This window comes from Sinocyclocheilus grahami, unplaced genomic scaffold (genome assembly GCF_001515645.1).
Source record: "Sinocyclocheilus grahami isolate Dianchi unplaced genomic scaffold, SAMN03320097.WGS_v1.1 scaffold297.1, whole genome shotgun sequence".
Classification (NCBI taxonomy): Eukaryota; Metazoa; Chordata; class Actinopteri; order Cypriniformes; family Cyprinidae; genus Sinocyclocheilus; species Sinocyclocheilus grahami.
In genome coordinates this window covers 204,449-222,917 of record NW_015505476.1, presented here as the reverse complement: position 1 = coordinate 222,917, position 18,469 = coordinate 204,449, and the positions used below count along the sequence as shown (strand labels likewise).

The following is an 18,469-nucleotide window of genomic DNA, read 5'->3' as shown; positions in this document are numbered from 1 at the left end:
CCCCGTGGGGAAAACCCTTTTTGTTTTAAAAAAAAAAAATTTTGTTAAAAAAAAAAAAAAAAAAAAAAGACTGACTTGGTCAATACCTGAACCAAGGTAGACAATCCAATGAAAAAGTCTGATAAAAATACATATCAGACTTATATATATATAAATAATCTGAGGATGATCATTCTCAAAGAAGCAGAATATTCGATAAAAAAAATTAACAACTCAAAATGGTTGAACATCTTGTGAGTTGAACATGACCCAATGTATCAAATGAAAAAATGTTTCTGCGGGCTTTAACCTACACAGCAATTAAAAATATTATAAATTCATTGTGCTCCTTATTAGTGTCATAAGCCTTTGTGTCTTCATTAATCAAAATTGCAAACAAAGCACTTCTCTAACATTAAACTTTAAACCCCCTAACATGCTATAAGCTTCAATGTCCGCACTGATACACAATGACGAGCTGCAGACGTGCCCTTTTGAAAACAACAGCGTTTGAGTGCTGTAGAACAGCTCGAGTCAGCCTCCCAGCGCTTCTAGTCACATATTCACAGATAACACTCATTACTCATGCAGAGATTCTGAATCAGTCTGCGGGGAATATGTGCTAAACTAATTCTGACTCTCAGAGCTCAAAGAGAACATGTCATAAATAAGTAAAGGTCTGTTCTCTCGCTCTCTACAGACAGCGGGACCCACCTGTACTCTTCCTCGGTGAAGATGGGAATCCTGGAGGGCTGAAGCACAGTGATTTCCACTGTAGTTCTGTTCGTCTTCACCGGCTCTCCATCGTCATAGGCAATGACCACCAGCTACGAGATGAGATAATGAAAAATACATTAAAAAGCAGTTCATATAGGCAATGACTTGTGTCGGAATTTGAATTTATTCATTTAATGTGGGGCATAAAGTAAAATGTCTAGAAATAAGACATAGTGGAGCTTAGATACACAGTATTAACTTCAAAAACTTTTGTCTGTCACATCATTTCTAAAGTCGTAGAGCCAAGATTTTAAATCAAATATTTTGTCTTTTTCATGACATGGTTAGTTCAGTTTTTTTAAATGTAAATGCAAGAAAACTTACTGACACTCATTTAAAATTCCATGGTATTTGAAAACATTTTTTTCTTTGAAAAAGTTTGATACACTCATTTGTATTCAAGGTAAAAGGAAAATATGTCATCACTTTTCACTTGATGGTTAAACCTAGACATTTCTAAAATACATTTAATCCATTTTATGCCTCAAAAAAAAGCTATAACCATTCAAAAAACTAATGTTTGAAACCAACATGAATTCAAAATGAATTGGCGCAAATTTTTTTTTACAATCTCGGACATTATTATTTGTCCCTGAACTATTTTTTTTTTTGTAAATATGAATATTATTTTACAGACAAGCAAACACAGGTACTTTTTGCTCAGGTACTTAATAGCAGCACAAAGTATATGCAGAGGACACATACTGCATTTGTCCCTTCCAAAGTAAGTCTTAAAAATAAATCCTAAGAAGTGAATGTTATTGATTAAAATGACATGTCAGCCCTCACTCTCAAACCCAGTCATTCTAGCACAGAAAAAACTAAATTTGCTCAAAGGTAAATTGATTTGAGCTCAATTAACATTAGGCTAATTAATTTATACATTGATTTAGGTCATAGCAGAGGAGACAGTAACTAAAGCGTACAACTAATGCTCTACCCTCTTTTTAATAAGTTACTCTGATTAGTTTTAACTTTTCAAGTTTGTTTTGAGCTTTTCTATCAAGTAGTAGCACAATATGCTGTTTTAGTTAACAACAGTTCTTCTCTTAAGATTATTTATAGAACTTTATGACATAAAAAGCTACATCTGTTGCTTACCAGGCATGCATATGCATAATTGGGCACATTACATGAGATGCATGCTGGTTATTTATTGGTGACCATCTGACAAACCATTTCCATTTCTGACGATCTTAAAGGGATAGTTCACCCAAAAATGAAAATGATGTCATTAATTACTCACCCTCGTGTTGTTCCAAGCCCGTAAGACCTTCGTTCGTCTTCGGAACACAAATTAAGATATTTTTAATGAAATCTGAGGGCTCTCTGACCCTCTCATAGACAGCAAGGGAACTACCACGTTCAAGGTCCAGAAAAGTACCAAGATGATCGACAAAGTAGTCCATGTGACATCAGTTGTTCAACTGTAATGTTACGACGTTGCCTTGTTTACACTCGGGCCCAGTAGCGCCATACGTATGTGTTCAATGTCATCACGCCATGTCATGGCACTGTCATGAACGCGCGTCCACAAGTGACGCAGTATAGAGGAAAATGTGGAATAAAGTCGTCATTTTTGTTTTCTTCGCACAAAAAAGTATTCTCGTAGCTTCGTAACATTACAGTTGATCCACTGATGTCACACGGACTACTTTGTTGAGCATCTTGGTACTTTTCTGGACCTTGAACGTGGTAGTTCCCTTGCTGTCTATGAGAGGGTCAGAGCGCCCTCAGATTTCATCAAAAATATCTTAATTTGTGTTACGAAGACGAACGAAGGTCTTACGGGTTTGGAAAAACACGAGGGTGAGTAATCAATGACAGAATTTTCATTTTTGGGTGAACTAAAGCCAATTCACACTGCAGCGACAGACACAGACCAATGCCAACGGCCAACTGATTATAGTCTGCCACTTCTCAGACATTCCAAGACCCGACAAACGGCGATTCAACATGTTCAATCGGCGAAAACAAATGCAGAACAGTAACAGATGCCGACAGGGTTAACACACTGATCCGACAAAACCCAACAAACCGGTCTGTTGCTGTTAGTCTGCGTCTGTCGGTGCAGTGTGAATTGGCCTTTAAAACATTAGAAGGAGAAATCTTAACCTGACTTCAGCTCAGCAAAACCTTGGATTTCAATATCAACATGAATGCAGTAAATTTCACAAAAAGGTTAGAATTAAAAATAATTTTTGTAAAGGTTAATGCTAACCTTTTTGTCAATTTAAAATGAACAATACTTTCACAACATTTATCAATTTAGGTTAATGTAAGTTAAAAAAATATCCTGTTCATTGCTAACTTGAGTTCATTCATAATACATTAAATAATGTTAATTTATACTTAAAATCTATAATGTATTATGAATGAACATTAATTAACAATGAGCAATGGTATATTGTTAAAATGTATATGTAGACATGCTGTAAAAGTAGGTTACTGGTCATTTTTAGTTCTTGATATCAAATGAAAGCCTAATGAATCTTAAAGTAAAGTATAAGCATAAAAGTCTACAGGTTTGACTTATTAGTCAATTTTAGCATGTCCAAAAATCAGATGTATCCAAGTCATTTCATTCTCCATACTGCTTTCCTTTTACAAACAGTCGTGAATTAAAACAAACTTTAACTCTGCTGGATTTGAACTCAAGCACAAGTGAAGTGTATAACAGCAGACGGATGGCCTGTCAGCTCAAGACTCACCCTGAAGATGGCATTGGGCTGCTCGTTCAGGTTGACTTTGGTGATAACTCGTCCTGTGTCCGTCTCCACATCAAAGATACTTCCGCTGTACGGAGACAGATCCTGATCCACTTTGTAGCGCACTTTACTGGCAGGCGTACCCTGAGGGAGGAACACGGTTAGTATCAACACATACCTAGAGCACATCTACTTAGTATAAAAGAACCAAAGTTGGTGTTTTATTATATTTAACTCCATGCATCGCATTATAGATAATTACAGACTTCTATTGTTATCACTGCTTCAAAAGGGGTTTCATTATATATTCTTTCCATGCCATCAAATCATAATCATTTGCAACAATCAAGCTGCTATTTTCCACACAACAAAAGACAGAAATCAGTGGCTCTCAAGCTCCAAAAAGGCAAATAAAAGCCCTTATTTAAGTATTTAGGTTTTTCAATGTCTTGTGTGAGGGATACACGGAAAGAGTCACTATTCATTGAAAATTACACATCACTACAATAGTTTGCAATCAGTAAGATTTCTTTTTTTGGAGGAATATAATATTTTTATTCAGCAAGGACACGAAAATGACAGTAAAACTTTATATTCATCAAATAATCTTGAAAAAAATGTAACAAAAATATTAAACAGCACAACTGTTTTCAACATTGATATACTGTAAGATTTTTTTAAGCAGCAAATCAGCATATTAGAATGATTTCTGAAGGATCATGTGACACTGAAGACTGATGGTGCTGAAAATTCAGCTTTGCATCACAGGAATACATTACATTTAAAATATATTAAAATAGAAACTATTTTAATTGTAATAATATTTCACAATATTACAGTTTTTACTGTATTTTTGATTATACAAATGCAGCCTTGGTGAGCAGAACAGATCTCGTTTAAAAACATTTGAACAACCTCGAACGGTGTTGCTCAAAATGTATGTTCCTGATGCATTTATGATGGTCTTCTTTGCAGTTTGAAAGCCTACGGTTGAAAATATGGAAAAGAACAGTTTGGACATTCTGCAAAACATCTCCTTTAGGTTTAGAATGATATGAGGGTGAATCAATAATGACAGAATTTTTATTTTTGAGTGAACTATTCTTTTAAAGGATTGACTTTTCTTTGAATAGCTGGTTTGAGCTTCCTCAAAGGTCTCTCGAGCATCGTGTTTTGTAGAGCTACAGAGAGCTCCGTCTGCTGCACCTCATTCTACTGATACTTTACAGCTCTTCCGTCTGGCTGCGTCATAAATGTTTGATGCTTTGTGCTGTGGTAAACATACAAAGTCATTTATACTGCAGTAGAAATAGACAGAAGCAACATCACATTTACATCTATGACAGCCAAGAAATTAGTTTCTATTTTTTTTTTGGTCCATGTCACAATTTTTCTATGGGTAATTTCCCCCCCCCCCCCCCCAATGTTTTCAAAGCATTATTTAAAGAAGAAATGCATAATTTAACAGCTTCTGTGGCAGGCCATGAAAATAAAGAGCACTGCAGTCTGTTTGACGGCAGACAGCATGAACAGGAAGAGTAAAACAGACAGATTTACCTCACCCGACCACATTAATCTCTGCTAAGACGATCACACCACTATGTTTAGGGAAAGTAAAGTTAAATCCGATGACCTGACATTACTGTATCACTCGTTGCTGTCCTGGTTCTCATGTGTAAAATCCAGCCATGATGCCAAATAAGAACATCAAATGCAGGCTAAATCTGCTATAATGAATGTAGCAGAGAAGTTATCTGATTCTTAGTCATTAAAACACAACACCGCACAAGCTTTGGAAGCACAGATAACATGACTTTATGCTAATAGACATATTATCATCTTTATATGAAATCATTAAATGCACTATTAAAGTATGCTGTATTATGAATACAATCATGGCTAAAGGCCATCGTAACCCTTTCAGCCATTACAATATTCACAATGCCACACGGCCCTGAGGGATTCACTGTTTTGATAAATCATTAACTACTTAATACAAATTTTTAATAGAAACATTATTTCATTACACAAAATCAAGCGCCATCAACTATAAAATATAGTCTCTGACATAAAACCAACAACAGAACATGCTCTCTATAAGTGCTGAGTAGTTCAAGCTTTTATATAAAATCTTAAATTTTCTACATTTCTTCTACAAATATTGATATATGACATTAAATGCAATTAATTTGATTAATTAAATAAAATATCAATGATATGGAAAGATAATAAATAACATGTTGAGTTCTGCAGTCATTTTTTGTGTATACACACACACACTCTTTTATAAAAAAGCTTACATTTTCTACATTTCTTCTACAGATATTGATATATGACATTAAATGCTATTAAGTTAATTGATTAAACAAAATATCAAGTAAAAAACAAAAACAAATTATATACATAGACACTACCAGTCGAAAGTGTGGAATAATTAAGAAATCTCTTATGCTGTATTTACAGTATTTGATACAGTATACACTGTAATATTGTGAAATATTATTAGAATTTAAAGTAACTTTTATTTTAAATTCTAATTTCTAATTAATCAATGTTGAAAACTATTTTTGCTGCTTAATACTTTTGTGGAAACGGCATCACTCAAAATTTGTGTATGATTTGAAAATAAATAAATAAATAAAACATTTTAGAATATATTTGTCAACCTTGCAGTTGCCATGGACCTTGGGCCCGTTCTTCGTACGTCGCTTATTACATCCGAGATGATATCGTCGCGCTATTCAGGATCTGGCTAATTCGGTTCTTCGAACGCACCTGTTGTTGATGATTAGTATGGCTGGATTGAGTTATCTGAGATAATTGCGCGTTCATGAGTTGGTTTAAAAGGGGTTATGTATCGATATTCGAAACCACGATCAGCACTGCAGCGATTTGTTGGTGGCAAGACAGCAACGTAATGACATCATATAATTAAAAAAGACACCTGATGAAAAACTTGACAAATTTTGGGACTTTTATAAGGAAACAGCCAAGCGAACAAAACTACACAAATGTTATAATAGATAAATGAAATGTGCACTGTTTTTATTTTATTAATTTTTTTTTACATGATTCCCAATTATTTATATTCACGATTTCTAATATTTGTGCAGGCTTTACATTTTTATTTCAATGTAGCAATTAGCAATTCATTTAATTTTATACTTGTACAGATTTGTTACGTGACAGCATTAATTAAAGTTTCTTAAGGTCAAGATCATGTTATCCGCATCTCCTGCGCTCCAACAAGCCACTCCCATAATAGCTGTCAGAACTCAAATTAATGCACGACTCAACATTATCTGTACAGCATGCGTGTAAGACTCGAATACAACTATGAAGTAATCATTTTATGACGAATAAATCTTTCAGTGAGTAAAACTGGCGGTGTCTATAGTATTAAAGACTACACAACATTATTATATTATCTTTAAACTAATTTTTAAATTATTATTATTTTAAATTATTGTCCCTGGATTAGTAGGGTATTCTTGTAATAAAGTAGCAGTGGTAGCAGTCAGATTTTGAGTATTAATTCTGCTTAAAAAGATGCAATCTAATCCTGTTTACATGAAATAAGCCTGCTCCCGAGCAGGTTTAAGCTTACAGATCTGTTGCTATGACAGCAACTCCGGGATGAGCTTCGAAGAACCAAACAATCCAAGATCATGCCAAATCATCAACATTCAAATCCAGCTAACTGAGTTAGCGACATATACGAAGAACGGGCCCCATGTTTCTGTCTTTTGTTTTGGTTTAGTTCCTGTGGGCCCTTATTTGGTTCTGTTCCTGGTCTTGTTCAGCCTTGATTAGTTTACCTCCTTCACCTGTTTCTAGTTAATTATCCTTGTTTGTCTATGCATTTAAGTTGCTCCCACACAAGCCGGGTTTCCATCCAAAGTTGGAAATTTAACTTGTGCGCAAAATTAGAATATCGCATAAAACATTTGCGGACAAGCACTGTTTCCATCCAACGAGTCAGAGAGAACAAAATCGTCACTTCCTGATAAACTGGCACTAAATATCACTAAGAAAAGTAATTATGAATAATTCTCAAATATAATAAATTACTTGCGCTTTGAGTGAGCAGACGAAACACAATAAATGCAGTCTTGCTTTCGGAGGTGAATGTCAGCTGTTTGGGAACGCAGTCGTGGTAGACCGTTCTGGGAGGCAGTTATACAGAAATACTTTGACGACAGACTTTGCTCGGGCACTTCAGAATGACCATGACAACATTTTAGATGCTGTGCAACTAAATCGGTCCGCTGGTTAGTCAGGTTATGTCACATGACTTTTTTGAACGCTCATGCGGGATTTATTCGCAAAATGCGTTTCCATCTCCCATTATTCGCATTAACCCTTTTTCCAAAGTCAAAAACCACCTCAAGTGACCGTAAAAACTTTTTTGCGAATTAAGGGATTTCTTTTTCGAAATTTGGTGTTTCCATCACTCGTTTCTCATGCGGTACTTCAAAATGCGACATGGTGATGGAAACATAGCTAGTCACTCTTTTTAGTTGTGCTACCCTTCGCCATTCTGCCTGTGTTTGAAGTTTGTTCATTAAACGAAGAGAGTTTTGAATTGCACCTCCTGTCTTCATCTTCCTTCCGACAACACAAGCGTGACAATATTACAATAGAAAAATATTGTATTTTTTTATTTTACAATAATAAAGATTTACTGCATTTTTGGTCAAATGCAGCTTTGAGTATGACTTAAAAAACAGGCTTAACTGTTGAAATAATTAATTAATTGCTTGTTTTAAACTTTTGTCCAGTATGCATTTTTTTTTTTTAAGTAATGATGTTCGTAATATTGATTACTTAATATTGTGGATACTAAGCCCTAGAGAGTACAGTTATCCTTAACAAAATTAAAAGGAAGCATTTCTTCTGGGTTAAGCCATCAAATTAGACAGGCCTTGCTCCTGCTAATACGGAATAACATCAGTTAACTGTTTAATGTTTGACATTCATGAGTCACTTTCAACAGGTGCCACTGTCAGCACTCAAATGCGAGTCAGTCACATTAGCAGGACACGTAAAATTTCTGTCTGGTGATTGTATTCATGCTCTGGTGGTATGATTAATGGCTGGTTCTTCTGCACTGTAGTGACACTTCAAGGATGGAAGTTCATTACTCATCCCTTTAAATCTTTTCAAATAAAAGGAAGTCAATGCTCAGGACATGAGGTTCAACCAGCAGAAAGGCAAAGGAGGAGCTTTCATTACCCAGTGACCTTTGCAGCCGTGCATATAAATACAGTGTCATTATCTCATTCGCCGGTGTGGGCTGGAAACGCAGCGCTGCTCATACTGTAATCATCGATGTTTGAGCAGGACCCTAATGAGGACGGTCACTTCCTGTCCTTGTTCTGCAGCACACTTTTCCTTTCAAGGTCGCTTCCTAGAAGTGGATTTTAAAAGTAAGAATTATCCGACTTTAATTCCAGTCATGCCTGAGAGAGACAGAGATTGAGCCGCTCCAAGTCTCCATGGTGATTCACAACACAACCGGAATGATGAATCTGGTATTTCAGTGGGGCTTCCAGGGTCATCAAAAAAAACCTTTCTTCCAAGACATCAAAATAAAAACGAACTTGCCACACAAACACACACATGCACAAAACACAGCCTTAAGAAATTCACAAACGCATCCCAGTCATAAGGCCGTCCTCTTATAATTTTTTGCAAAACTTGCTGCGATCTGTAGATGTGTAACCTTGCGAGAATAAAATATGAGTGCGCTCCGGGCTCAACAATAAGGATTTCGGTCAGGTCAGTGGAGGCAAACATGAAAAAATGTGTCTATTTTTTTTAGCAACATTTTGAAATTTATCCTAAATTCAAGCTTGAAATGTAAAGAATATTTTACAGTTCTTGAATTCAAATCCTGGAGTTAAAAAACACACAATGAACAGTTTCAAGAAACCATTTTACAGCTATTTTATGCTTGACACAGTCTGCTAAAACACAGCATCCATGGTGGCAAACAATGCCTAAAAATGTGTTAACAGAAATAAAACATAAAAATGAACATTACTGAAAAATACTAGTAAACTAAACAAATTTATTTTAATTAGCATCTCTTTACAATATTTTTATTTTAAAAACATACATTATATTATTATATATAATATAATAATAAAATGAATAAAACATTATATACTTTTAAAAGTTAAGATTATTTAATATATATTATTTTTTTTATTAATATTTTCTAATGTTATTTATATGTAACAATAAATTATCCAGCTAATATATATTTCTATAAAGGACACTTGGCATGTAATTGTTTTTAAACATTTTTAAAAAAAAAGTAAAATCTTACTTTTCCCAAATTTTTTCGAAAATACTAAGATGCATACACACAAATATTTTAGAAAAAGTAAATAATAATTTTTGGATTTTAACTATTATGACACATAGACTGTTTCGTCTCTTTGGTATTGTCAGCATTCTTGAAAGAAAAAAGAAAAAAGAATAAAATAAAACCTCACACAGCATCCATGGTGGCAAACAATGCCTAAAAATGTGTTAACAGAAATAAAACATAAAAATGAACATTACTGAAAAATACTAGTAAACTAAACAAATTTATTTTAATTAGCATCTCTTTACAATATTTTTATTTTAAAAACATACATTATATTATTATATATAATATAATAATAAAATGAATAAAACATTATATACTTTTAAAAGTTAAGATTATTTAATACATATTATTTTTTTTATTAATATTTTCTAATGTTATTTATATGTAACAATAAATTATCCAGCTAATATATATTTCTATAAAGGACACTTGGCATGTAATTGTTTTTAAACATTTAAAAAAAAAAAGTAAAATCTTACTTTTCCCAAATTTTTTCGAAAATACTAAGATGCATACACACAAATATTTTAGAAAAAGTAAATAATAATTTTTGGATTTTAACTATTATGACACATAGACTGTTTCGTCTCTTTGGTATTGTCAGCATTCTTGAAAGAAAAAAGAAAAAATAATAAAATAAAACCTCAAAACCTTTCAGAGTCAGACAGCGTTGTGTCTCTGTCCTTCAGGTTAAGCTGTGTGTCAGAGACTCCCAGCAGCACACACCTCTCTCTGACACACTCCTGTCCCCTACGGTGATGTAAGCACACAGGATCCCGATTCAGAGTCACCTCAAACACCCTTCAGTGTCCTCACTCACCTGCTGTCAGGACTCGTCCTGTCATGTAAAAACACTTATCGTTATTCACTGAAAATCTTGTCCTCATGTCTCAAAGCTTATTCGTATCCACATTTATTCAGATGTGCCGTGGCATGAGGTTTGACGTCAGTGATGCCATTGTTGTTGGTTCTTTTGTGTCTGCACTGATAGTGATCTGAATGATTTGAGAGGAAGATTTTCAGTGAGTAAAGAATTACACGGTGGTCTTTTTTTTCTCACATCTTACAGACCCCAAACTTTTAAACAGTAATGTGTATATAATCAATTTATAAGTGCAATATATGCACTTTTATGAGCGTATTGAAGGCAATATTGTAACATCACTCAATGTTCGACTGACTAAGACGTGGGCTAAAATGTGATTCCAGCACTCCTGCTGTTCCCTTGAATGTACCGTCACCGGCTCCAACTAAAGCTCATGAGCCTGTGACAACTGCAGCAACCATGCAGCTAAACATTAAAAGCTACAAATTTCAACAGCAACATCGCTGTTCATTTTAACACCCACTAATGAAAAGGCCATTCCTGAAGACCAACTGAAAACGCTTCCTCTGTATAACTGACACCATTGCTGCAAGCTTTGTTTCCCTTTGGATGAAAGTGACGGAACCAAAATTGGCCACAAAAAAAAGTGAGGCTGTAAAGCTGTTTGTGAAGTTTGGCAGATGTAACAGACAAATTAACACACTTTAAAACTACTTTTACAAATTAACTACATTCAGACGTCTTTGAAACTTTTGCCACTGTGTTCTAGAGTTACTTACAACCAATAAAGTCTTTTAACACCACGTCCACACTGCATATAGAGACTCAAAAACCCACAAAACATCTTTGTGTTTTACAGTCTGTGGATGATAAACATTTACAGGCATTCAGTGCATATCCAGCCCCTGGCGTGCGCTGCCACTCTGAATAAACCAAACCTCAGGCAGCGAATAACCTTGTTTATGTAATTTATAAGGTAATAAGAGATGTGTCTTTGCTATACTGTAATGGCCTTGCGCTTCCCTCCAGCTGTAAAAGTTGCAGAAGCGTGCTGGGCTGCATTCTAAAGCCCAATAAATATTTCCACTCTGTGATGAAAGCACAAAAAATCATTTCCAGATTCACCACGGTGTAAAAATTTCTGTGTCGTTGTGTGTAATTTCATTTCGGAGTCGTCTAGTGAGCGACAGACCGAGAGAGAGGCCGGTCTCCAGATGGTAAACGTAAAACGGCTCTGTCAGATCAATCAAATAAAGATACAGAGAGAGAGAGTGACAGCGCAGAACAAACCGATTATCCACAACAGCAGACTACATGTTAATGGAGGGACATGTAAACAGGTACGCTAGCGGGAAACTAAACTCTCATACGCAGTAATATAACAATACAGTATATAAATACTTTAGATGAAGAAATTCAAAAGAGACCAGGGATGAAATCATGCATTCAAATGCATTAATGTACTAACTAGTCTTAACTCTAGCTAACCTTAAGCAACTGCTCCCAAACGTTTAGTTATATGTAACACCTATCCTTGCCAGGGCCATAATTTGCTAGTGTTTACATTGGAATACATTAAAAAAGCATGTAGATTTAAAGGAATTTGATTTTACATTACAATAAAAATGTAACATACATTTATAACATACATAAGTACTTTTTATTTCGAACTTTTAATAAAATGTATTTTATTTAAATATTTTCTTTTTCTTTTTTTTGTATATTTAGTATATCGTAATTAATTATAACAAATATAATTACTATAAATAATACAACTTAATTTATTAGAATTGAATATAAATAAAATATTTTAAAAAAGTTAATTAATATTTAATTGCATTAATAATTAAACATTTAAATAATAATAAATAATACATATTTTCCTTTTTAACATTCATCATTGTATATATACAAACGTTTGGGGTCAGTATGTTTTTAAAGAAGTTTGTTATTACCACAAAGGCTGCATTTATTTGATAAAAAATACAGTGAAAAATGTAATATTGTGAAATATTATTATAATTTAAACAACTGTTTTCTGTGTTAATTTACTTTAAAATTTAATTTATTCCTGTAATGTCAAAGCTGAATTTCAGCATCAGTCTTCAGTGTCACTTGATCTTTTAGAAATTATTCTAATATGCTGATACATGCTCAAGAAGCATGTATTATTATTATCAATGTTGAAAACGGTTGCTTTGCTTAATAGGATTCTTTGATGAATAGAAAGTTCAAAAGACCAACACCATTTATTTGAAATCTTTAAACTCTTTTATAACATTATAAATGTGTTTACTGTCTCTTTTGATCAATTTAATGCATCCTTGCCAGATAAAAGTATTTTTATTTTTAAATGTTACTGACCCCAAACAATATTGCATTCAATTAATCATCTTAAATTTGCAGAGACCTGACTTGACCTTGAATATGCAGTACTGGCCCCACATTTCATTTAAGACACATTTCAAATATCTAACTTGAAATAATCCATACATATTCAAATACCTAACCATAGCAACTCCCCACTCAAACCCCGGGTTATTCTGTGGTTTTATTATTTATTTTAAAATCATATAAAAATGGAGTACAAAATATAATTTAAGAATGAGTCAGAGATCACAGAAGTGTATTTCATTTGGGCTTTGTGTACTTACTGGAGGGTCTTGATCTTCTGCAAGCACAGTTGTGATGACTGTCCCTTTCTCTGCATTTGGAGCCACCAGCCCTTTATAAAGTGCCTGTCTGAAGACTGGGGAGAAGTCATTCACATCCTGAAAGAACCCATAGACAGAAACATGGATGAAAGATGTATTAATAACACTCATTAAAGCAGGACTGAGGTAAGCAAGGCCCGCTGGCAAAGTGATTCTGTTCTGTCTGCTGTCTCCACTTTAATGAGGAGTGACATGATAATAAATAGAGTATTAATCAGCTTATGGACGCTGCTGTCTATCCCCACCGACCACTAGCACTATCAAAGAGCACTTTACATGTTCTTTCAAGGTGTTTTAAAGTCAACATGAAATCAAACATTACTTTATTATACACTATGCACATAATGGAAAATAGGCTGCAAAAACAGTGTAATGACTTATAGTTTGTCCATGTAATATTTCAAATGTTTACATATAAAAAAAAATAAGTTGTACTTTTGACACAAGTATGTTTAAAATGATGCACACTCACTGAGCTTACTTAGGTTTTTACATATATACACTGTTATATACACATGTAGTACACAGGTTTTGTGTGTGTGTGTGTGTAGATAGATAGATGAATAGATGTATATAAACCTAAATACTTATATAAAAAATAAAAAATGAATAAAAATGACAAAAGCACATACTATTAGTGTAAATTAAGTCAAAATAAAAAAAACTGAACATATAAAAATAGAAGCTAATGCAAATTATTGATTTATTGTATGTAATTCATTTTTACTATATTATTTATCAAATAAATGCAGCCTAAGTGAGCATAAGACAGAAAAATGTAAAGAATATAAATTATTCCAAATGTTAGTGTGTGTGTGTTTATATTAGCTTAATTTACAGTAATATTATGTGCTTTTGTCATTTTTATTCATTTTTGGTTTTTAATATTATTATTTAGGTTTATATATATATTCATACACATACATACACAAGAATGTCTATATATGCAATCTATCTATCTATCTATACACACACACACAAATACACACACTATGTGTACTACGTGTGTGTATACATAACAGTGTACACAGCCTAACAGCAATGAAAATGAAACCTCAATTGGTATATACACACACACACACTGCAAGACCTTCGAAATCTTCCATAAGCCCAGCTATGATGACTCTACCCTGACATTAATAATATTGCCTTCACCTCAGCTCAAGCATCATTACAATTTGTTACACCATCTCCATTACAGCAAAACTAACAGGGTGCAAACTTTGCTAAGTTGAAGGTAAAGATCACTGCGAAACGCAAGAAACTCAAGATTCAAGGCACATCTGAAGAGAGCAGCAGCAAAACCACAATTCACTGCTTTGTTTTTCACATCCCAACAAAACACTCACTGCAAAGATCATGAAAATCTCTGGGGGTTTAATTTAATCTCATAAGAAATAAGTCACCGTGATCTATAAACACACACTTTAATAAGAGAAACAATCTTTGAACCCAAAATCTACGTGCCACATACTGCTGATAACTTCCATGAATTATTAGGTCAAAAAAGCTTATTATTTGATCTCTAAAACTGTCTAATAATAGAAAATAAAATTGACATAAGCCACGAGAGGCCATGCAGATCAGTCAATCAGAATTTAAAAGTCAAAATTATCCATTATTTAAGCACTGTTTCTGAAAGCATGCAAAAAGCTGTTCTTGAGTAACAACTTACGTTTCTTATGGGCTGCATTAAAATGATTTAATATGTTATCATGAACTAACAATAACAGAATTTTAATATCTAGTTATTGATTATTTAAATGCTGAGATTCGAACCTAATAAAAAAAAAACAATGAAAAAACATTTGTGTTAATTGAAATTAAACCGAAAATAATTAAAATATATATATATTAGATAAAAAAAAACAAAAAACGAAACTATTGAAAGCACTAAAATTACTTACTGGAAATACATAACTAAAAAGAGCTATAAAACTAAAATAAAAATAAAGGCAACCTTAATGCTACTAGTAAAAAAATGACAAAAGCACATAACAAAAATGACAAAAATTATTTGAATGAAATTGAAAATATTAAAATAAAAGTATATTAAAAAGTATAATACTAAAATAACATTGATTATGAAATACAAAATGTAAATAATTAATTGCATTTAACATTAAATTGTAATCATAATTATTTATACACTGAATCCCTAAATTAATGTCCAAAAACACAAAAGAAGCACATCTTAAATTTGTTAAATGGCATCTTTTGAACTTAAACTTAAGAAGCACAGATTATTCTGATAAATGCAAGCGACCCTGCAGCGAGGTGGGTTCGATGCTCATTTGCATGCATTTGCTCTGGACTTCCCACAGTTTGGCAAGTACGGACTGGAGTGATCAAAGGAAGCAAAACTGATTTAATGAGCCATTGGCGGCCGCTTGCAGGACTTGTGTGGAACGACCTTGTTTGGGTCGGTCGCTCTCTCTAGCCAAAACACAAAAAGGTGTGATTCAAGTCTGTGTGTTTTTTCAGGCATTTACTGATGTTACCTACAAAAATAAAGTTAAATTTCTATCAGATTTACATAATTAAAAATGGAACTTTTTACATGAATTTCAAGTTAATTTTTCATCACTCGCTCGCTCCAGCTGCTGTAAACTGGAGGAGGCTAATCCTTCTGTTCTGATCCCCCGGCTAATCTTCGGAGGCGATGGAGAGCACTCGCGCTAAAATCCTCACATAATTGCAGTCACAAAGCTAATGAGTCATTCAGGCCTGAAATAGCTGTGCCAGGCTAGCATCAGAATCTAGCTTTGTCTGTCACTCCTGTCACCGTCAACCAGAAATATCACAACGGGGAAAGCAGGTGAACGCAGGCGAGGATCCAGTAAACAACGCCCACAATCCTGCCAACACAGAGGTTTCTCTTTCAAGACTAATTGAATTCAGAGATCAAATCTTTTGTAGGCATTACTGGAACAGAGTCAGCGGAGCTTCTGCGAGAAGCGTTAGCACGTAGACACTGTGGACGAGCTTTGAAAGATCTAATCCAATCACCTTCACTAGACCTGATGAAAATTGGCTTCCTTTCCCCAAGTTCAAACCATCTCCGACCGGAACTTGCAGAACACTCAGGAAGAGAGTTTCTCGTGCTGCCACTGAGACTGGTGTGATAAAACAGAGTTTTTTAAAGCTGATGAGCGCTCTTAGCGGCCCTACCGTGATTCTAACGATGACTGTGGCCGTTCCAGGAGGAAGGACTCCTCCGTGATCTAACACCTCCACTTCAAATGTGTAGGTGCTGTTGCCTGCTGGCAAGTCCTCAAAGTCTAGCGCCTGCAGGACTGATACGGCGCCGGTCAGACGGTTCACGGCGAAGAGCTGCTGAGCTGCTTCTGTTTTTATTCTGTAGGTCACGTTAGAGACGAGATCGGCATCCTCCGCCTGAGAGACACAGAGGAAAGAGTACAGAGAGAATAAAGGTTAAAAAAAGAGAATTAATGATCCCACACTTTGCAAGATACTGCAGGAATAAAGCAGCCTAAAAGTTTCTTAAAGGGACAGCAAACCTGAAAATTTAAATTCCATCATCATATTCTCAACCCATATCCTCTCCACAGAAGAAAGAAAGACATACAGGTTTGGAATGACAACAAAATAAGGGTAAATATAGTTGGTCAGGGCCATTGCTGATTGGACCATCTCAGCTGACCACTGGCCGATCAGATGACATGAGAGATCTTAAATGGTGGCCTCATGGACAACATGAAATGTTGTTCATAACTCATTTCACTTCTGTAACCAGGCTTATTTTTGAGTGAAAATGAAAATTGAACTTAAAAAAATGATTTGAGAATTGTCTGGATTGTGGAATGTTGCTGTTACATACCAGAATTGAGGCAAGTAATACAAGTTAGATGTTTTTATCGGCAAGAGTATATATATATAAAAAAAAATTAATTACAGCTATGGTTTTTGTATGTGCAAACCTATTTAGTATTCTTTTTTTTATTAAGACTTAAAGTCCAACAATAATCTGAATAAACTCCTCTGTAATATTGTATTGTTGTTGAATATTTAAGTTTTAATAAAAAATAAATAAATAAATTAGATGTGCACATCCAAAACCCAAAGCTGTATTTTCAGTGTGTGGACATCTAACTAGTCTTGCCAATAAAAAAATAATTGAATAAAATACATTTAAAAAATAAACAGATTAATAAACAGAACTATTTGCAATAATGTGCACTGCCGAATTATGCACAATTAGACCATAAACATGCATTAAGCAAGTAAAAATGGGCCAATTTTGATTTCATTGATCGCACTGCATTTCATCTGATTTAATGTCACTGCATTAGATGACAAGATATTTAGTCCAAACTATACTGGGCATTTTTCCAAATGCATTATGACTTTTCAACATCATGGTGTAAAATGTTTTACTTGAAAAGTGTGTTTGAAATATCCTTTTTTTTGTATTTTGTTATAAAGTATAGTGCACTGACATTTCTACATTTTTAAGTGTGTCTCAGGTGTCCAGATATATTTTGGGGCCACTGCACATGTTAAGCACACAGAGTCATAGTTGCGTTCCACGTGCATGTGCATCTGAAGCTGATTAGGAGTGAAAGCTAACAGACAGCAGCTGAGAGGCGCTCTGAGGAGCTCTGTGTCTCTGTGGGTGTGGGAACCTTTCAGGTGTCTTTCTTTGATGTGAGAGGCACAAGGAATTAAATTCTACACTGATCTCAAAGGTTTCAGATGTATATAAATAAAGCTCAGAAACCCCAGAGAGAAGCAGCACAGGGAATCTGATTAGTTGATCAGCCCCGGACCAGATTCTGTCACTAGGACCCACGGCGCTCTGACACCAGCCAGTGCTATGGGGACCCAAAGGTGTCAGACACACTGAGATAAAAATAAAGCAGCAAGATCACTGTCTTCAAACAGTGTCACTCATTTGCCCCTCATCCACCGACCGTGCACACACACACACACACAAAACCTTATTTTTCCTTCAATCTGAATCTAAAACAGGAATTCACTTTTTTTCAATTGTGCCTGCTGATAGTGTTGGTATCTGAACATGTTGTTTTAGGCCAAATTACACACATACTGTATATATGGC

General features: G+C 34.4%; 1 protein-coding gene across 1 annotated transcript in view; it reads right to left on the bottom strand.

Annotated features, from left to right (window-relative positions):
• The window catches only part of LOC107601022 (protocadherin-15-like), a 206,231-nt gene that overhangs the window by 46,802 nt on the left and 140,960 nt on the right, over positions 1-18,469 (bottom strand). The window contains exons 21-24 of the mRNA XM_016293037.1: positions 16,558-16,782; positions 13,327-13,443; positions 3,468-3,608; positions 694-806 (exon numbers count right to left, since the gene is read on the bottom strand). Coding sequence (XP_016148523.1) covers positions 694-806; positions 3,468-3,608; positions 13,327-13,443; positions 16,558-16,782 — 596 coding nt within the window. The remainder of the gene's footprint in view (positions 1-693; positions 807-3,467; positions 3,609-13,326; positions 13,444-16,557; positions 16,783-18,469) is intronic.